The sequence below is a fragment of the Lepidochelys kempii genome, chromosome 15, assembly GCF_965140285.1.
Source record: "Lepidochelys kempii isolate rLepKem1 chromosome 15, rLepKem1.hap1, whole genome shotgun sequence".
In the NCBI taxonomy this organism is placed as follows: domain Eukaryota; kingdom Metazoa; phylum Chordata; order Testudines; family Cheloniidae; genus Lepidochelys; species Lepidochelys kempii.
The window spans coordinates 27,909,737-27,931,284 of NC_136394.1; the positions used below are offsets into that span (position 1 = coordinate 27,909,737).

General features: G+C 42.8%; 2 protein-coding genes across 7 annotated transcripts in view; one reads left to right on the forward strand and one right to left on the reverse strand.

Annotated features, from left to right (window-relative positions):
• Positions 1-214: 214 nt before the first annotated feature.
• On the reverse strand, positions 215-21,250 carry BRAP (BRCA1 associated protein). 2 transcript variants are annotated; one of them, XM_073312277.2, is made up of 13 exons: positions 21,058-21,224; positions 19,696-19,857; positions 18,647-18,851; positions 17,543-17,732; positions 15,795-15,908; positions 14,729-14,877; positions 10,555-10,630; positions 9,829-9,967; positions 9,206-9,315; positions 7,711-7,800; positions 5,610-5,713; positions 5,453-5,501; positions 3,529-3,637 (listed from the first exon to the last, which is right to left on the reverse strand). In XM_073312277.2, exons 1-13 carry the CDS (start codon positions 21,137-21,139, stop codon positions 3,620-3,622), a joined length of 1,488 nt encoding a protein of 495 aa, XP_073168378.1. In that variant the 5' UTR covers positions 21,140-21,224; the 3' UTR covers positions 3,529-3,619. The 2 variants fall into 2 exon arrangements, with proteins under 2 accessions (XP_073168379.1, XP_073168378.1); XM_073312278.2 differs by lacking the exon at positions 5,453-5,501 and having other exon boundaries at positions 215-3,637; positions 21,058-21,250.
• The window catches only part of ACAD10 (acyl-CoA dehydrogenase family member 10), a 30,035-nt gene continuing 29,621 nt past the window's right edge, over positions 21,135-21,548 (forward strand). For 2 of the 5 annotated variants that reach the window (XM_073312271.2, XM_073312270.2), the window contains exon 1: positions 21,289-21,401. The gene's annotated coding sequence lies outside the window, so the exon portion shown is untranslated. Of the gene's footprint in view, positions 21,402-21,548 lie in introns of all 5 variants that reach the window. The other 3 variants (XM_073312268.2, XM_073312273.2, XM_073312272.2) reach the window with 3 other exon arrangements.

Genomic DNA, 21,548 nt, shown 5'->3' on the forward strand with positions numbered 1-21,548 from the left:
AATTCTTGTAAAGGCAGAGAAAGCTGAATGGGATAAATCTGGACTCTTGTTCCAGGTTAAATTAGTGAGGAAAATAAACTGATTAGGGGATTCTCTTCCCCTCTGAAATTCATTCATCTCCTTTAGGCGGCCTTAAAAGATCTTTTCCTCATACATTAGCTGGACACCCCCACATAGTTACATTTCCCACAAATGCAGAGAGAGACTATTCACCCAAGTTTCAGCACTTTTAATATCCTTGGTTTCAGATGGTACAGGAAAGTGTCAGTCTTAGTAAGAACGACACCAAGGGCTGTCTCACACAACTGTTACAATGTAAATAAGAGGGATTCTAATCTACCCCTTTACAAATGCCGATCTCAGTCTGTGCAAACACTTGGAAAACTACCTCAAAATGACCAAGGTGCCTGTGAAAGGTGCTGCTGGGGGACAGAAGCGACAGCTCAGGACAGAAGGCCTCGTTAGCGACAGCAGAGGTACAGAGGGAACAGTAACCTGCAAGCTCCCCCCTCTCATTGCCCTGCCAGCACGCATGCAGCTTGATGAAACATGGTTAGGACAGAGAGTAGTTTAGCCCCCATATCCACTAGGGAGGTATTAATTCAACCGCTGGCCTTGCAGCTTAGATTTGCAGAGAGGTGATTGTCTGATATAGATACCTAACCAGTAATATCAACTCATTTCACATAGGCCCCGAATAGCTCTCAGATACTAATGACAGGCTGGAATTAAGCTGAGTTTCTTATCTTTTACTTTACTAACGCCATTTCTTTGACAGCTTTACCTCCGACACCCATTTTGTTTCACAGTTCTCCTTTTGCTCTGGTTTTAGTCTCCCCCCCCCCAAGCCCGTCTTCCTTAATTAGAGATTTCGCCCTCAACAGTGTGATCAGATACAAAACAAAAATACTGTACACTTTTAATTGTAGGTCTCATTTTCTGAAGAGGAATTCTAGGATACAGTGTTCTACACACAGCAAGCTTTCAGCAAAAGGTAAAGTATCCCAGCTGGTGTAAAAATATATTTTAAATAAAATAGAGTTTCTATAGGAGAGCAAACTATGGTGAACATTTCTAATTCTTTAGAATATTTTACAGGAGCCAGAAGCCCAGTTGTACAATCTACAGCCTAAAAAAAAAGTTCACGTACAGTCATGCTTCAGCAGCTGAGGGCAAGTCTACAAAGCAAAGAATTGGATGCATTCGGTGCATGAACAAAAGTTGTGTATTTTAAATGTAAGAAAATGTAACCTTCCTAAAATTAAGCCAGCCAATGGGTTAAGGCAAGAAGCAGATTTAATGCAATGCAATTCTAGCCTTGCTCCTTTGGGCCTGGCTCCTGTAACTAATGCTACTTTCACTTGTTGGTTCTGCTGAGCAACTGGGTAAGTCACAGCTGCAGGTGCATTGGTTTCAGCCTAAATTGAGGAAACCGCTGCAGTTGAATGTTGAACAGCTTATCCAATGGAGAGGACACAGTCACAAGATCTCCCACACATTTGTAAGAAAGGGTAAGTCTGCATCCTTTAAAATGCTCAGCACATGTCATCCGACACCTTCAGGCCTTCATTTAAGGGAGACACTGTAAAGTACCCAGTTTATCATGTGTTCTAGGACAAAGCCAGATTTGAACCAGAGAGTTTCCCCAAGAAGGCTGCATGCCCACAGATGGCTGTAGGGCAAGCGGAATGGGTGGCTTCAGTCTCTACCTCTCCACTGGAAAAGCAAGAGGGGTGTTAAAGGAAAATAAGGGAGGCCCTGAGTTCCAGATCCTGAAAGCTATTTGGGCTCCTAACTTCCATTGAAATCAGTGCAAGTCAGCAGCCTAACTAACTTTCAGGACCTGGGCTTATGTGTTCAGCTACCACAGGAACTGGGTCCAGCAGATGCACCCAGCGTGAAGATGTTACATACATTATCCCGGCAGCTGGCTGTGCAGACTGCACACGGAGTATGAGCAGTTCCTCAAGCGCGTGGCAACCTGGAATGGTAACAAGCTAGTGACTAGCGTGAAAGCCAAGAGTATTACGGCCATATCTGAAAGGTGACGGATTCAGAGAGAGGAAAGTGAACGTGTGGTTTTCACACTACACACATCATTCCCGCCTCACTCTGCGGACAGCACTCGAGAGTATGCAGATACCTCGCACGGGCACAACTTAAATATGCAGAAGGCAAATGTCTAATGCATCTTAGTCCGAGAAGTACGCTTCAGAGAGCAGAACAGTGTAACAATGTTAGTCTGCAACAGGTAGCAGTCTTTGTGTATACGGTTCCTTTTAATTAGTAGGAATGCTTATAAATAATTATGGAGACAAGGTGGGTGAGGTAATGTCTTTCATTGGATTAACTTCTGTTGGTGAGACAAGCCTTCAAGCTTACCAAGACCTGAGGAAAACTCCGCGTAAGCTCAAAAGCTTGTGTCTCTCCCCAACAGAAGTTGGTCCAATAAAAGATATTACCTCCCCCACTTTGTCTCTCTAATAACCTGGGACCAACACGGCTACAACAACACTGCACATAAATAATTATGTTCAATTATTTCCATAGCATACACATTCCACAATCCCTTGAACTTTAAAGCAGTTAGCACTGCACCAGACCACCTTCAAAAGGTGTTTAAGATGGACTCCCTTACAGCAATGAGTATTGCATTAATTCTCAACACCATTAACATGGTTTATGATTATTACACACTTCACTCCATGTCATTGTCCACGCTAACTCCCCTATTCCTATCCTAATTCTGTGCTAGCACAATGCTGCAGGGTTTAGGTTCCACGCGCTAAGTGGGATGGGGACTGAATCAGGTTTTCAATTAAAAGTTTTTATTTAATGAGCATTTCTGCTCTTGGTTAGTAGGAAGAGGCTTTAAAAAAAAACAACCACCCCCCTTTAAAACTTTGGGCCGAAATACCCAGTCATGTCCTTTTAAGGGGATCGAAGATTTGTTTTATGTTCAGACATGGCTAAAACTGAACACAATCTCCAATGAGAAAATAATGTATGAAGTGGGACTTAGATAAGACAGGAAGGCAAAATGGTGATTAAAATCTGCCTATCATTAGCTAACTAATGCAGTGAAATGCTTTTAAATACTGTAGATTCCCCATTAGCTGGCAGCCAGCTTTATGAAAAGCTCTGAAAACAACTTCTAGCTGAGCCTTATTTGGACTTGGTATTTAGTGTTGAATGTAACATTCAGCTTGAGTCCCGACACTTGTGCCTCATCATTCAGAAGTGGGGCTGATTGCTGTGATCCACTTGTCCCAATCCTCACTTGCCCCTTTTGCTACGGCCTCTCCTAGAAGGAGGCTTTCCTGTGCCCCCCGCTGGCGAGCTTGCAGAAGATGCCACCGCAATGTTGATCTGTCCTTCCTGAATTTCCTGCCTGGTCTCAGCTGGGAGGTGGTTGATTTTCTGTTGTGTTTCTAAGTAGAACATGACATCCCGCAGCTGCTCCTGTATCTCTGTGATCTGCAGGTCCTTCTGCTCACAAGTTTCCTTTAGAACCTTCTCTTCCTCCTTTAGTTTGTTTTGCAGCAAGGCCTGATTTGCTCGCAAACATTTGTTCATTTCCTGTTCCTCCTTTAGCTCATTGGAGAGTTTGGCCACCTTGTTATTCAGCTGAACGCACCTTACACACAACAGACAAGAAGGAAAAAGCAAATGAGACATTGCAGCCACAGTGGCCTAATTATCAGAGGAGTTAAGCTATCGGGGGGTTAAGTCAGACAAAGTTTATAGAATCACAGAAGTGTAAGGCTGGAAGAGACCCCAATAGGTCAAGTCCAGCCCCCTGTGCTGAGGCAAGACCAAGTAAACCTAAACCATCCCTGACAGGTGTTTGTCCAAACTGTTCTTAAAAACCTCCAGTGATGGGGTTTCCACAACCTCCCTTGGAAGCCTGTTCTAGAGCTTAATTACCCTTAGAGTTAGAAAGTTTCTTCTTACTATCTAACCAAAATCTCTCTTGCTACAAATGAAGCCCATTACTTGTCCTACACTCAGTGGACACAGAAAACAATTGATCACTGTCCTCTTTATAACAGCCCTTAACAGATTTGAAGACACAGAAATCAGGTCCCCCTTCTGTCTTTTCTCACAACTAAACATGCTGTTTGTTTAACCTTTCCTCACAGGTCGGGCTTTCTAAACCTTTTCTCATTTTTGTTGCTCTCCTCCGGACGCTTTCCAATTTGTCCACATCTTTCCTAAAGTGCGGTGCCCAAAACCGGACACAGTGCCAGCTGAGGGTCCCTCATCAGTACTGAGTGGAACAGGGCAATTGCCTCCCATGTCTTACATCTGGCACTCTTGTTAATACACTCCAGAATGATATTCGTTTTTTTCGCAGCTGCATCACATTCCTGCCTCTCATTCCATCTGTGATCTACTATCACCCCCACATCCTTGTCAGCAGTGCTACCAACTAGCCAGTTATTCCCCATTTTGTAGCTGTGGATTTGAGTCTTCCTTCTTAAGTGAAGCACTTTGCACTTGTTTTTAATTGAATTTCATCTTGCTGATTTCAGACCAATTCTCCAATTTATCAAGATCATTTTGAATGCTAATCCTGTCCCTTGAAGTGCTTGCAACCCCTCCCAGCTTGAGGTCATCTGCAAATTGTATAAGCATACTCTCCATGCCATTATCTAAGTGATTAATGACAATATTGAATAGTGAAGCAGCAGGAGGATTAATGTGTCAGGATTCCTTGCCCTTGATTTCTCATGGCAGGAAAATACTCTTTTGGGTTAAAACTGAGATCTAGACATTGGCTAGATGGAAGAATCAGCTGGTACCACCAAGATACAAGGACAACAAGCTACGGTGTGGAAGGACAATAGAACCTTCACAGGTTAACAGTCATCCCTTATCACACAGGTTTTTCAATCCAGCCTGTAGTTTACTGGCAATGTTGTGTCATCCATTTGCCTATAAACACATGTTCCATTCGCAGTATGGTACAGTGGCTAGAGCAGACTTCAGTTTTACTACCGATTTTCTGGATGATCATGGGATAGTCACCACCTTTGTGCCCTAATGTAATCAGTGTGTATACCAGGGATAACGCTTGCCGAACTTCCAGGAAAGTGTGTAAAGCACCATGGAGAACAGGTACTGTACCAGAGCGCTAGGGATTGTTACAAAGACACACACTATGTTAGGCATCTTTAAATTTAGATGCTTCCAAGTTTGTTTTATTCATGGGGAATGCCTCCTTCCAGCTGCTTTCCTTTCTTTGCAGGTTGTATTCCTTCTGACTACACAGCTGACTGGCTTCCACTTCTGAGTGGGCATGGAAGGAGAAAGATTTAATGAACACTAACCAAGCAAACTATGTGGAAAGAGCAGAAGCTCAAAAGCTGCATTCCATGCTACAGCCATTTTAAATATGTAAGACACCCACAGAGGTGGGACATTGGATTTTTAAAGTCAGGGTCCTTACCACACCAGTTGAGGGTATTAAATATTTATATTCAAGAAGTCCTGAGAACCTGATGAAGAGGGTTTTAAAAAGTCAGATCCAATTTGAGTCTTAAAGTAGTGTGTATAAAAAAAAGAGCTAGACGACTTGTTAAAAATCTACTTTTAGAGACACATACTTCCGTTCCACAGATTGTTTCTCTTTAAGTAAGTTGTTCAGCCTGTGCTCCAAATTATCACATTTCTCAATGGTCTCTTTAAATTTAGTCTTCATGTTGTTAATCTGTAAAAACAAACAGACATTTCAAACAGGTCAAAGTCCTGTGCACTTTCATTATGACAGTCATGTTTTCTGAAGCATTTTCTAGACTTTGACCAATTACTGAACCAGGTGAGCAACTGTTCAAAAGATTGAAAGCAGCAGAAAAAAATCCTCCCCCCACCCTTAAAAAAAAGAAAGAAAGAAAGAAAGAAAGAAATCCCTATAAATGCTGCTTGCCAAAAAAAGAAGAATTAACAGAAACACTGACAAGAGGACAATTGTTATGGAATCTGCTTGTTGAGAAGTGCAACTAAGCTTGTAAAGATGGGGTGGAGAAGACCTTAGTGGACACTAAATAAGCCTGCAGCAAAGCCCTAAATTGCTGCCTTCTTTTTCTGAAGTTTAAATTGAGAGAGAGAGTTAGTTTAGCAATTCACACTCAGATGCTGGTTCCACTTCAGTATTTACTAAGCAGCAGCAGACCTCTGTCATACGACAGTGACCTATTGACATTTTCTCTCAGTCATGCATAATGCAAACGAAAAAAGTTGGGTATGTCCGGGTATGCGTCCTGTTCCAATGTAGCATACAACTAGGCACCATTGCTTCGCTTAAAGAGAGCCATGCTCTAATACGTGATCTGTGGACTAAATATGACATATGAAAAAACACAAAAACAAACAAGGAATGTCTTTGTATCCTAACCCAGTGAACAAATGATGGCTCAAAGAGGGGAAAGAGAGATGTCATTCAATATCTAATAAAAAAACCTTTCACATACTGGCAACATGGACTGAAACGGACACTGCTTTTTTGAAGCAGCAGCCTTGACAAGTTTAAAAGCCACCACACACACACACACTGATTTCAATGGAGCCACTGTGAAAGCAGGTCAGGTTTTATGCTTTCCAGACTTATAGTTTAATGTTTATGCAACTTCTGGTTAATTTTGGGAGGCACACTTGCCAGTGGATAGTGGAATATTTTGTACAGTTAATTCAAAAGGCCCTTATAAGGACAGAGTTCCAGGACCAATTACAGGGATCTTTAGAATAAGAAGCAGTCTTCAGAATACATGTCCTAGTGATTTTAGTTTAAAACTAGAGTTGTATCTACTGTGTTTGCAGCTATTTCAAAGAGGATTTTAACTATAAAACTTTCTTTTACAGACACACAGATAAGGTTCTTCAGCCATTTCTTATTGAAAATCAAGTTTTCGGGACCCACTACCCGTAGCTAATTTTAAATGAATTCTTTATATGTTTATGGAGTGGCTTAACTGCAGATACAGTGCATGATTAATTGGAAGCCACAAAGTTTATGTAATCTTATACAGCATGCAGACAAGGTTCAGTTGAGGATTTATCCAAGAGCTTTGATTCACTTAAAGCACAAACACCAATCGGATCTGCACAGATTATGGATATTTTTTATGTTCTCCAATTTCACTAAAGCTTCTCTGTACCTTTCTGCCCAAGACATTTTGGATCAGTCCTGCCCATAGAACACTCCACAAATCATAGAACTTTAAACACACACATCTTTCTGGGGATGTGCGGAGCAGAGATTATTTTGGCTTTCTTCAGTGGAGCAGGTTAATGTCACAAAAGACTAGGGAGGGCTAGTGTAGCATAGAGTGACATTTCCAAGATTTTCATTTCAGAGCTTCCTAACATTTCCACTAGTTCCACAGATTTCAAAGTCACCAAATTTAAGTCAGGCTTCAATCTGGGTGATGATTTGCCTCCTTCTGCACAGCTCATCAGCAATTTTCTGAGTCGGTGCACAAGACAGGGGAGGGATCTCGGTGCTAATTTCCCTCTAAAGAAGAAAAGGAGCTCTCCTTCATATGGCAGCGTAATTCCCTGACACTAAAACTGCACAGTAATGGCCGGATTTTCAGAAGTGCTGAGCAACCACAACTCCCATTACAGCCAATGGGATCTGGGGGTGTTCAGCACATTGAGAATCAGGCCAAGTGTTCAATTAACAAGACTAGGGAAGGAAAAAAAGCTTACTTCTTCAGCTGTATCCTTTTCTATTCGGACAATCTTGTTTTCCCAGTAGATGCGCTGAGATTCCAGCTGGCTTGTAAGCAAATATGAGTACTACAATCATACAAGAGATGCAAAGGTAAATAATTAGGGCAGGTTACCACCATTTCGCAGATGCCAATAAACCCAAAGGGCTTCAGAAATCTAATACGATTACACTGTGTAGAAGCAACGCTCTAAACTTTTCACAGAAGGGGACAAACTGCAGATGCAGTGCACAGACAATGGAAAAAAAAAAAATTAACTGCAAAATCTTTACTGCATGCTCGTGGGGTTCCCCCTGTGAGTTTTAAATGGGCCATTGCTAGCGTCACAATAGTAAGTGATTTATAATGAGGGGAAAGGACAATACAAGCACCCTAGGAAAAGGGGTAAGTCCCCTTCAGCTTTTACCTTCAACGAGAACATGAAGTTACCAATCACACCTGCTATCTGCATTTGAGCTACTGAAGGATCTCTGAGTCAGTCAGTTGTTTTCCATTTTCAGGTGGTTTTACTCTACAACTGTACAGGCTTCTAAAATCCTTAAGAAGAGGGATTTGGTGCAAATCTCATGTGATCTGCACCTTGGGAGAAAGAATGGATCTTCAGCTGTGGATAACTATCCTCAGTATTTTGTGCTTTCTTCTGACCAGGAATGCTCATTACCAATGCTATTTTTGTGTTTAAAACAAGGACTTATTGCTTTACATCCCATCTTTTCCAGTTTGATCTTCTAGTAAATTTATAATGAGGATTTGGGAAAATATGGTAATTTGTTTAGCTGCACACTAACAGACACCAGATTAGGACTTTAATGCAGGTTTAAGCAGGAAGACAAAGCCCTTAAACATTTTCAGTAGACACTCCAAATAGCTAGTCAAGTAAATTCTTTCTACAAATGTTTGATCTAGTTTGCTCTACCAGCAAAGTGTTCATTTAAAAATCCTACGTTAAGTTCTGTTGATGGTTTGTATGCTGAATTTGAACCCAAGGCCAATTAAGATGGCAGAATTCAAGTTCTCAGAAAAAATAAGGTTATAGTGATTTAGCCATCAAGTAAGGTTTTGCACTGAAAATAATGTCACCATGGGATCCTAGAACTTAGATTCTAGATCAAGCATGCTTAGCTTACTTCTGTCTGCCCACAAACTCACCTGGGTTCCTGAAGTCAAACCAGGAGTCTTCCCTTCTCTTGTATCATCACCAGTAAGGAAGGTTCCACTGGCAAGAATGGGCCATCAGTAACACCTCTGCAACTTTATTGAGTTTGCACAGGTGTAACTGACTGAACTTTAAGACCTTTCGGTTGATGATGCACAGAAAGGAACAGAATCCAGCTAACTCTTCGCTGTTGGCTCTGCAGAGCCAAAAGGAGTAAAAAGCAGTAAACCATATGCCATTTTTAGTCACATTTAGAGTTGATGCATGTTTACATATAGCAGCACAAAGTTGTATCTGAAGAAAGCTAAATATTTACCTCTAACTGTAAGGAATCGATTTTTTCATCCTGACACAAATCCCCCTCACACTCATACTGAACTATCTTCCCATCAGTTTTACTTGCAACCAGTCGATGGACATAATTATCTAAAGAGAGAAAAGCAACCAAACCAAGGGTAGTTTCAATTTGAGAAAACCCAGGTGTTATAACTTGACTGGAACGCTGGGAAATACTTTACACAGCACAGTTAATCATGCAGCTTGATGCCACAGAGTAATACTGAGGCAAAGAGGTTAGTAATTACTTAATGTATTCCATGTTTAATAGAATCTGCATTGACACTAGCTAAGATAGTTACAAAAGCTCAGTCATGCTTCAGGACAACTTGATCAGGAGACAGGCCTCTCCATTCCACCAATGCTACAGGGTGGTCTCGTGGCATTATGGGTTTATGGCCTCCCACTGAAGCATCTGGAATGGCTTTACTAGAGAAAACAGATGGTCCCAGAAGATGGGACATTAACACTGCAAAAACTCCCTTCCAATCTTCATGTTAACTTTATTACTAGGACGGTGTTAAAAATGCCACTGCAGAAAGATTCTGAGAACTATGTCCAAGCAAGCAAGGTTACCGTTAAGAGCAGAAGGAAGAGGTTTACCTCCAGCATAGTCCCAAACTCTGTGATTGGTTAACTGCATTGCATAAGTGTGCTGAGTCTCCTCAAAGTGTTTGTAAGCGTGCCGGCTCACGTAACGACCGCATCCAATGTGCCCACATATCAAACAAATCCAAAGGTTCTGTCAACAGAAGGAGAGAGATTTTGCACATGTATAAGAGTAAAATTTGTTAATGTGAAAAAGGTGCTTGTGTGGTTTTAGAGGCTTGAGAAAGCATCCGGCAAGGACAATTGCTAGCATCCTCCACTGACAGCATGCATGGCTGCTTGTATTTCCAGTCACCTTCCTAGGCAAGGCACAGGGTTTGCTTGTTGTGAAACACCGTGAAGACTAAAGGCAAGACCGCAGAAGTACAGTATAAGTCTACTGAAAGAAGTCTCAGTGCACCAGATGCAAGGGCAGCCCAAAGAGTGACCTTCCCAAAGTAAGGCATCCCAAAAGAACCCTGAAAGCAAGCTCTGAACATCTCCTACGCTTCTCAAAGGTCCCGGGAAGGTTTTTCACACAGCAGGACATCTTTTTTGCGGGACAGTATCCCCTCCCAGTGGGCTGACCCCAATGGAAAATGGGTGCACTAATCTAGCCAGAAGAAAGATGGGCCAACCCAGCAGCCCCGGGCATTAGGGGTTTAGGAAACTAAAACAACAAAAAGCACCAGTGGGATCAAAACTAATAAATCTCACTCATCTCCCACCCCACCTACTTACTTCTTGAACTCCACACTCAAAGCATTTATTCTCTTCCACTGGCTCAGGTGTTTGGCAGTACCTGCAGACAGGACACCTATAACCATAACAATCAAGCAGATATAGTTAGATACACGGAACCCGATGGTTAGTGCTGAGATGGGGAGAAACTGACCATATCCAGGAAGCTTAAGGCAGAGGTTACATCCTAGGGTTTTGTGGGACACTCCCCACCCCAGCCCGTCTTTCAGCTTTTTCCTCACTAGTTTAACCCAAAATTTGCCTTCCTCCTACACAAACCAGCTGTTCTCTCACTATTTATTCCTGTAAAACTGATGAATGCCATTTCTTAAACCAGATGAAGTATCTTGCAATAATCTTAGTTTTAACTGTGATCCAGGAATTGAACAGCTGGGATAAAGCCGGGAGACAAGATTGTCAATGCACCCAGTCTTTTCCATGGAGAATGCAATGCAAGTCAACTGATGTCATGAAACATTACTTGTCCTCAACATTAAAAGAAAAAGGACCCAGTAAAACTCTTCTGTATAGTGAACTATCTGATTATTTTGGACAGCCTCAATTATTACTTCCTTCAATTGACCACCTTGATGATTTTGATCTTAGAAGAAAAGGAGGACTTGTGGCACCTTAGAGACTAACAAATGTATTTGAGCATAAGCTTTCGTAAGCTACAGCTCACTTCATCGGATGCATTCAGTGGAAAATACAGTGGGGAGATTTATATACACAGAGAACATGAAACAATGGGTGTTACCATACACACTGTAACAAGAGTGATCACTTAAGGTGAGCTATTACCAGCAGGAGAGCGGGGGGAGGAGAAGAGGAAGAAAAAACCTTTTGTAGGGATAATCAAGGTGGGCCATTTCCAGCAGTTTACAAGAACAGTAGGAGGGGAAATAGTGTTACTTTGTGTAATGACACATCCACTCCCAGTCTTTATTCAAGCCTAAGTTAATTGTATCCAGTTTGCAAATTAATTCCAATTCAGCAGTCTCTCCTTGGAGTCTGTTTTTGAAGTTTTTTTTGTTGAAGAATTGCAACTTTTAGGTCTGTAATCAAGTGACCAAAGAGATCTAAGTGTTCTCCGACTGGTTTTTGAATGTTATAATTCTTGACGTCTGATTTCTGTCCATTTATTCTTTTACATAGAGACTGTCCAGTTTGACCAATGTACATGGCAGAGGGGCATTGCTGGCACATGATGGCATATATCACATTGGTAGATGTGCAGGTGAACGAGCCTCTGATAGTGTGGCTGATGTGATTAGGTCCTGTGATGGTGTCCCCTGAATAGATATGTGGACACAGTTGGCAATGGGCTTTGTTGCAAGGATAGATTCCTGGGTTAGTGGTTCCGTTGTGTGGTTGCTGGGGAGTATTTGCTTCAGGTTGGGAGGCTGTCTGTAGGCAAGGACTGGCCTGTCTCCCAAGATCTGTGAGAGTGATGGGTCGTCCTTCAGCATAGGTTGTAGATCCTCGATAATGCGTTGGAGAGGTTTTAGTTGGGGACTGAAGGTGATGGCTAGTGGCATTCTGTTATTTTCTTTGTTGGGCTTGTCCTGTAGTAGGTAACTTCTGGGTACTCTTCTGGCTCTGTCAATCTGTTTCTTCACTTCAGCAGGTGGGTATTGTAGTTGTAAGAATGCTTGATAGAGATCTTGTAGGTGTTTGTCTGAGGGGTTGGAGCAAATGCAGTTGTATCGTAGAGCTTGGCTGTCGACAATGGATCGTGTGGTGTGGTCTGGATGGTAACACCCATTGTTTCATGTTCTCTGTGTATATAAATCTCCCCACTGTATTTTCCACTGAATGCATCCGATGAAGTGAGCTGTAGCTCATGAAAGCTTATGCTCAAATAAATTGGTTAGTCTCTAAGGTGCCACAAGTACTCCTTTTCTTTTTGCGGATACAGACTAACATGGCTGCTACTCTGAAACCAGAAAAAACAAGACTAGCCCCTTTGCTCACCATGAGTGGGGCTACCCCCTCGATCATTATCCATCTCACATTTCCTGTTTCATTCTTAATGCATCTTGATTTGGGTCTGTGTCACGTATTTGGCTCTTGTGAGAAGTAAGAGCTGTGCAGATAGACAGTGAGGAGCAAACTCCTGGTTGGTGGGCTGTGTCAGAATCATCTGGGTAGTTAGATGTAGAGTTTTCATTCAAAGGAAAGAAAAAGCCACCCTTCTTTCTACAGCCACTTCCTTGTTACTTAGATGTTCTCAGTTTGAGAAGACAGAGCCCAGATTTCCTTACTATCTGCAACAGGATCCTGTGGAGTGTTACACATTCTCATGGGAGGATGCTGCAAATCTGCACTACTGAAGATATTCTAGTCTAGCAAAACAACATAATCAGAAAAAAATTGTCATGCAAGAGATTTAATTTTAGCGAGGAGATGTAGCCTTGTGCAATACACGTTTTAAGCTTTGATATTGTGCCAGTTTTTGGTTAAAAATGAGCTGGGAGGGATCTGGATTAGTCAGTCACTGGCAAAATCTAATTTCTTTAAATTTAAACTGTTTTTGATTTATGAGGCACCAAGCTATTTTTATGGACAAGTTATTAATTCAGTCCTGCTGACATTTTGTGAGAAGTTTACTTTGGGACAAGAACAATTAGCTCTGCTGAAACATGGCATGCAAAAGAGGGTATACAGTGAAATGTTAACTGTAACAATAAAGGAACGACGCCACTATAGACAGGAAAGCAATAAAGAATTTGAGGTCGGTTCTGGTATTTAGTTTTCTGTAACATATCAGGCAATCCAAGTTACTGCAACAAATGGCAACTAATTACCAAGAGGAATGCAAAATATGTATGATAGATAAAAGGACTTTGTTCTCATTGGGAGATTCTTTGAAGGACTCAGACATGTTCAAATCTGACTGCACTATCTAAATGGAATGCGTAGAACTAATAAGAGCAAAAATACTCTAAAGGATTAAAGTTAAGTAATTAAAGGCAAGAATACACAAGTTTTAAGGATAAGATCTCTTGAATGCTTCAGCAACACATTTGTAACGTTAAATGGCAGTTACACACTACTTCACTCTTTAGTGGAAATTTATATTGCACTTTCCATGTAGTTTCTGTTGCAAGATTCCTTGCAAAGCCTAGCTAATGCTACTCCAGCAGAGGTCACTGTAAAGCAATACAAGGCTGACTCCCTCCAGATTACCGCCTAGGCATATCACAGCTTCAGCACACTCAGCCTCCACTGGATTGAGAAGCAAGGGAGAGGCCAAGATTCAGACCAGGATTTTGTGCTTCTATACATAGGTCCTACTCCCCTGCCCCCCCTTTTTGTTTCTAAAAACTTTTGAGTAAGGGGGTCAGGTACAGGCAGCTGGGTACAACTTTAGTTAAAATACAATGCCTCTGGAAAAACCCAGGAGGAGTTGTAATGAAATGGTGATGGCAGCTAGCAGCGCTGCATACAAGGGATCAGGTTGAATCTGAAGCTTGATCCTGTGCTCCCTGGCTAGAAACATGAGCCCATATCCCCTTGGTCTCAGTCTAGGCCACGTTTTTTCTTGCTGTGCTCTGACTGAAGCAGCCTCCTGTTTCCCATTTGCCAAGTAACCTTATTGGCTTTTGATCCCTTCCCTTCTGCTTTGCTTAGCACTACAGCTAAGATCTCCCCTTGGACACAGTCTACTCTAGCTATCAGGCCCAATTCTTTGTCATTATTGTAATGTCGAAGTTATATTGAAAATGCATCAGAGCAGAGTCTTTGTGTCGCTTTGGAAACATCTGAGACAAACACCTATTGCACTACCCTTCCCACACAGCCACTGGAGAGGACACTGACTAAATGTAGATAAGGAGAAGCTGAGCTGTGCAAGACTGGACAGACGATGGGGTCTCTGTGTCAGAAACAGTGAAAACTGACATCTCTATCCTACAGCATTTTAAAATTCTTCGTGTTGCTCTGCAAATAGCTCATGGCCATGAAGAGCCAGAGGGAGCTTTATCCAACTATCCTTGTCTAGGAGATGTATCTTCTGTGCCTCCTAACAGGGAAGGCAAAGATCACTAGGGCTTGGAGCAGCTCCCATCCCTGCAGTAGAGACACAGAGCTGGTCCTGTCAATGTGGACAAGGAAAAGCTTCACCACACCTTAAACACACTGCTTTGAATCAGGGGAATAAAAAGCCACTTACGTGGTGTCTTCCCAGCGCTGCAGACACTGGCTATGAAAGCTGTGGTTACACACCGTGGTAAGGATCCCGTTCACAGACTCATCCATTCTTTCCAAACACACCGTGCACTTTGGCAGCTCCGTCAGATCCATTACAGGAAGGCTGGCTCCCTTCACAGGAAGAGGAGCACAAGCTTATTGCTGCTCACGCCATATGCTATAGGTAAGTCACATACGTTTAGCTACACAACTTCTTACCCTACTGCTTCGTAACTGTGGGGGCTAGGGAGTAAATGGATTGTTTAATGTTCCAGTAAGTTTAAATGCAGACAGAAAATTCAACCACAACAGTGGCTAACCTCGTTAGCTATTTTGATTATTGGTCTAACCATTGACAGTGCACAACTAATACTCAACTGTATGCATGGCAAAACATTTCAGTGATTTTTCCTAAACATCTGAGACGAGCTATGTCAGAGACATGACTAGGAGCCAGGCCTCATGGGTTCTATTCCCAGCTCTGGTACAGTCTCTGTGACCCTGCTCAAGTCACTTAATTGCTCTGCTTTAGCTTCCCCATAGGGATCACATTAAAACGTATTCCATGACACAGAGGTGTTGCAAGGATAAGGGTGAAGAATTACTGTGTGTTAAGATACCAGCTGATAAATCTGAAAGGAAAATAATCCATTTGTTTGGGGGAAATGCTTTGCTTAGCTATTCTAGCCCCGACATTACTGATTCAGAACATACAACTGTCTCTCAAAAACACAGACATGATATGGTAAATGTATCTGCACCATGCCCAATTCAGATTTCGGGAATCACTAAGATCTACTACAAGAGTGAGGAATTTGGACCTGGAGAATTTTCAGTGATCACTTATTAGGGCTAAGCCCCATCAGGTCAGAGAATAAGTCATTCTCCCCTATGGAAGTACTGCAACAATCAAAGGCAGAGTTGGGGTTGCAGCAGTTAAGTATCCTCCAGCCCCACAGACAGGCCTGCCATGCCCACTCCCAGATAATCCTATTAAACCACTTGTAAAATATCAGCAAAAGAAAAAAAAAACAAAAACAAAAACTTACATCTTCTGATTTGAAGACTTCAGCCCTCTCCACATACACCAGCTGGCACACGTCTTCTTCTATGGAGTTGAACTGTCGACCGTTGCATGCCATATAAAAGCTGTCAGCATCAGCCTATGCACAAACCAAAGGAAGCCAGTTGACAAGGAGTAAGGCAAATGAGACTTTTCCAAGTACTAGGATATTACCAAAAAGAAAGCCATTTCATAGGTTAATCTCTTGAGCTCTCCTGCTAGTCAGGATCCCTTCATTTCCACACTGGTTTCAGCAGAATAGTTTTCTAGTTGAATTGGCAGGAAGAACTGAAGTGCACAATGAGATCAGCTATTATGATCTTAATATTCAACAGCGATAGCCAATCTCTCTTTAGCATCAGTTTTGTTCCTAGTCAGCAATTTCAGCACGGGTGGAAAGCAAATATTGTCTCTCTGCAAAAACTTGGAGTAAAAGGATTGCTGCAGAGGGCCCTATTCAAAAACATTCACATTCATGTAGGTGAAAAGGATGGCATATAATTTAACTGGAGAGAATCCATTTAACTTATGAGCAGCTCAGATATTTGTTGAGCCACCAATAATAGAGGACGACTTAGAAAGAGGCACTCACAGACATCAGGCCCAAAACTTTACCTGCCTCAGAACGATTAGGAAGCCTCACACTCAGTGCAACATTTTAACATGCTCGGATATTCCAGTAAGGATCCTACCATCAAGTGAAGTGAGCTAGATTTCAGGGCATTAGCTCTTCCTTGCCCCCCCAGTGCTTTAATGGTAAAATATGAAGTGATTCCAGTCTGTCCATGTCATTGTTTCAAGTTGCTTCATATATAAAAGCCACAGAGCTCCACAAAACAAATAATGATATAGTGTAATTCAAATGGCCTTTTGCTGCATGCAGCAATTGCCTTTGAGGTCCTACTGGAGCAGAAATCAGCAATTTTTGATAGACAGATGAGAAGTTGCCAAGTCAATTGACTCTAGACAGTTCTGCTGAATTAGTGCAAGATTGCTTGGAAAATGTCTAGTGCAAACAAAGCAAGTTGATATTGAGTGGGTTTCTCTGCAGTTCTGGGTGCATATACAACATGTACACAACACATATAGGAATTTTAGCCTTGTGAGAACCCCATGGATGAGAACTACAGTATTCAGTCATCTAGTCCACCTCACCCAAGTTTGAGAGAAAGGAAGCTTATTTACACAAAGTACGTTTAGTTGTCCTGCTGATCTTGACAAATGCCCCACTCTCCTCAGAACAGTGGACTAAATAGGTAATGGGTCCTCTCAATCCTTAATTTCTATTCAAACTAATGACGCCACACTGATCAAGCTCTTTCTGCTCTGCACTATGCGCTCATGAAGATATCAGAGTATGTTTATAGGCATGTTGTACTTTTCTTCCATCCTTGTCTATTTACTACAAGCACAGCCATTTCTGAAGCACCAGAGAGCAGTATGTTCTAGATTTCAACACCCCGTCTGCTGTGAGAAAGTATGAAGTAGGATAGAGAGGCACTTGCTTTCATAACAGCCATTCAAGCTGCAGGCCTACCAGGCTCAGTGTTGCTTTAAGGAAAGATTGAGAAAGACATTTCGCTTTACACAGCAAGAGGATAAGGTGTGTGATCTCAGATAACACAGCAGACCACTGAGGTTGGATAGCACCTTCAAATAGTATCTATAAAGCAGTATGCAAGACATTTCTAAAACCGTACCTATGGCAAAGGAGTCTAATATCTTAGGTTTTACCTGTGTACTAAACTTTATCAGCACCATATACTGGTTTGGAGTGGAATCTCTGATGATTTTCATATGTTCAATTACTTCATAGAATGAGGCCACAAACTTCATAAGGTCATGACTGGTCATTGTAGCAGGGACTGTGAGAATACATAGCATGGCGCTGCGCCTTACATCTTCTTTTAAGGAGGTCATCTTACTAATAAGACAATAATTAGACCGTCTTAAACTGAGGTCAAATTAGACATCCTATTATAAGACAATGCCATTTTACATAGAAGACAAAAGAAAACTTGATGCTTCATAATTCAAATGGTTAGCTATTAACATTATTTTAAACACCAACCTCAAAGCTCTTTACATATTTGCAAGCATTTAAGATTTAACAAAAGGTTGTGGTAACAAATCTAAAAATGCCCATATAAATTTTGTCATGAACCATTTGCTGAAGATATGTGCAGCACTGGAAGAGACAGATCATCCCCTTCAAAGTGACATCTGTAGTTCTAGAAAAGTAGTTGGAACTTGCAAACCACAAATGCTCAAAATATTCCTAGAACAAGTGAGCCACGGTTATCACTAAAAATGGAGTATGCATACAACATGTCATTGTGTCCCGGTAACTTTCACGATGAATATCGGAGACTGACATTCTCATTCAGCTCCCCAAGGTATAGAATTGTGCTACCATAAAAATAATAAAAAAAAAACAAAACACATTTTGAAAGTGCAGGTTCTCTCCCTATTTCTGCTGTAGGAATTTGAATGCAGGGATATCCTTCAACAGAGTCCTCTCAAAACCAGTCTGTCTGCAGCCACTATTTTTACTTATCTCATTGCTTCTAACCCTGGCACAAGCATGCACTCAAAAGTGACTTTACCCATGGCTGGAAGGCCTGGACCTGCTTCAGGTTCTGCCATTAATGCAGCTATACAATTCAGGTGGCACTGTAACCCTTTCTGGGTGCCAATATATCGCACTGCCAGTGTGCCACTGCTCTGCCAGCCCAAGGAGCAGCAGTCCCAGTGGTTACTGACTCACTCTTCTGGATTGCAGTATAATTCTATGGCACTGTTCCCACTAAGTCTATAATTAGTTAACCATGTTCTTACTTTGTTTTGTACAGGTGCATAATACCATGAACTATTTCAACTGATGGATTCCCACTGAAGAAGGAAATCTGGTCAGGAAGTTGCTTAGATGGAGAGTCTGGAGCAGCCTCAACACATTCTTTAGTTTGACCATCACGTTTACTTTTATCGTCAACAGATGAAGCCTCTGAAGATTTTCTTCCTTCCATTGCAGCTTTTGTCTCATCTTTTACAAATCAAAAGCTTTCAGATTACACATCACACGTCAGAAACATCAATTGCACTTTAATTGTCATCTTGATGTACAACAGAGCCAGCTATTAAGTCAAATAATTCCCTTTCAAAACAGAATTAAAGACACTTCTAAACTATGGGGTCTGGACATACAATAAACATCAACATAGCTACTAAGCATCTTTAATCCACAGCATTAGAGAGCTATTGGCAAGGCCCCGGGGTGCTGTGAAGCCAGCTAGACAAGCTCTGAAAGGTGCCATACTAAGTTCTGCAGCACACCTACTTTTCTACAGTTAAAAAACAGATTTTATTGAATTAAATATGAAAACAAACAATGTCGTCAGGACAATTTTCCTTGGGATTTGTTTGGCTACAGAATTTAATATCACCTAGTTTTGAATTTTCTCTCCATTCTGAAGTTAGTTTTCCAGAAGCTATAGAATTTTACATTAAACAATTGAGAGAGTTTTGAAATCTGCCTGCTAATCACGATAGGGTACTCTGATGGGCACGCACACAAACGAGCGTATGCTTTGCGTTTACTGGCAAGTGGCTGTCCCTGCTGGGTAGTGCTTTGCCGGACGAAATAGATTCGCCTATCCACTCCCCAAAAAAATTCTTAAAAAAAGCTGGCATTTTCTTGCCCTTACATTTGTAACACAATAGATTTTGGTCGATGGCCACTCCTGCATGCCCAGCACTTTGGAAAATCAGCCCAATTTTAAATACTTCTAAGAGACAATTTATGCAACAAATTGTAGCATAGCCATACAAATGTACCAGAGAAATTAACAGGACCAAAACCTCTCTTTTCAAACTTTTGGAATGGGTACCTGGATTGGACTTTATGGTCTCTATGATCATATCTGTCATCTCTCTGCGACCAATATGCTGGTGAATAATTGCTGCTTTTTCCATAGGTGCCTTTTCTTCTAGACAGGCTCTGGCTGAAGCTAGTGATTTTTCTTTGATTTCCTCATCAGACATTTCAGTGGCTAAGTAGAAACAATGATTAATGTCATTGGAATAGCTACCCAGAAGCAGAAACAAACAACTCTACTCAAGCAAGGGCAGAACAGACCTGCGTAACAACAGCAATTAGGCCATTACTAGCTTATTACATTAATTCTTGAAACTGCTTTTATTCCTTCTTCTGGCCAGCAAAAACATGAAACAGAAGAGCACCGTTCCGAGAATATATTTTATTTCCTCAAAAACAAAAGTGTGGTCGGTCACTCTTTAAAATAATTTATCTCTCTATTTTATATTAAACAGATGTGAAGCTAAAAAAGGGCAAAATGTAGTTAGATATTAGGACAAGTTAATCATCCCTCCAAACAGTGCACTTAACCAACTCTGAGGAGTCATACGAGCACCATCACTGCATATATATCAGTGGCAGCTATCGCCAGGTCAGATTTCATAGGGTCTTTATCTGGTAACAAAGAGAGTCTTGATTTATTATCCTTTATACAGGAGAGTGGTCCCTTTTTAGCCACTCCTGTCAAATTTGACTGCATTTATCTACCTATACCCCAATGCACTTTGGAAAACACTTTTAATAACCGTACTAAGTGTTTAGTCTCAGAGCCATTGACGAGGGGACACCCCCCCGCCATTTGCTGCTGCCACAAGTTTTAGTTTGCCCAGAGCAAAGTTGTTTTCTTTTAGAAACTGCAAAACAAAGTGAAAGCTTAAAAAAAAACCCAAAAAATGTTAACCCTTCTCCTTCAAAGGGCAGGGGGGCACCTGCTTTCACACCCCAACCCCCTTCAGAGATCTGCGGACAGGCACCCTTCTCCCCCAGCACCCCCCCCCGCCCGCCCAGAAGGAGACAGACACCCTGATCCCCCTCCCATCAGTCCCCTTCCACTGCACAGAACGAGGTACAGAAAATTCTGCTCCCCTCCCACACATAGACACTAGCCCCCAGCCCTTGCTCGGGGGGGGGGGAGACAGCTTGCTCCCCCTCCCCCACCGGCCCCCTACCCTTGCACGAGGCGGGGGGGAAGAGGATACCCTGCTCCCCCAGCTCCATCGGGGGGTCACCTTCCCGCCAACCCCCTTAGATCAGACCGTCGGGGGGAGGAGCGACTCGCCAGCCCCAGCGGAGGGAGACCCCGCCACGCCCGACTCAGCGCCCCGCGCCCCTCTTCTCTGCCCCGCCGCCCCGGCACCCCCTCCCCGGGGCTCACCGGCCGCGCTGTAGGGGAAGCCGGCGGGCAGCGGGGACTGCTCGGCCAGCTCCAGTCGGATCACAACGAGTGACACGCTCATAGGGGCCGGGGATCCCGGGCCGGCGGGGCCCGAGCGGGAACGGGCCGGCCCCAGCACAACGCCGGGGATTGTGAGCCGCTCGCTTCCGCCCCCGAGACCTTTGCCCTCTGACCCGCCGGGGTCACGCAGGCGCTGCGCAGGGAGCCCTGGTCACGTGAGATTCAATGCCCTATACCGACGGGTGTTGTTGCTAGGAGAGGGCTCCCCCCCGCTGGGGCCGCAGCCTCGTTTCGCTGAAGGTCAGAGGTCACCAGCCGTTGTGGTACTAACTCCCCTGGGGCCTAGGGGCGGAGGTGGGCGGGCTGGAGATGGGTCTGGGGAGGCTGGGCTTTGTGGGGGGCACAGGGGGGGCCTTGGGGGGACACGGCTGGGCTTTGTGGGGGGCACAGGGGGGACCTTGGGGGGACAT

Coding starts and splice junctions, on each gene's coding strand:
- BRAP (XM_073312278.2), bottom strand. CDS start 21,139: ATGAGCGTGTCACTCGTTGTGATCCGACTGGAGCTGGCCGAGCAGTCC. Junction 5,714..7,710: donor AAAAGGATACAGCTGAAGAA/GTAAGCTTTTTT, acceptor TTGTTTTTACAG/ATTAACAACATGAAGACTAA. Junction 3,638..5,609: donor AAACAATCTGTGGAACGGAA/GTATGTGTCTCT, acceptor GTTGTGTGTAAG/GTGCGTTCAGCTGAATAACA.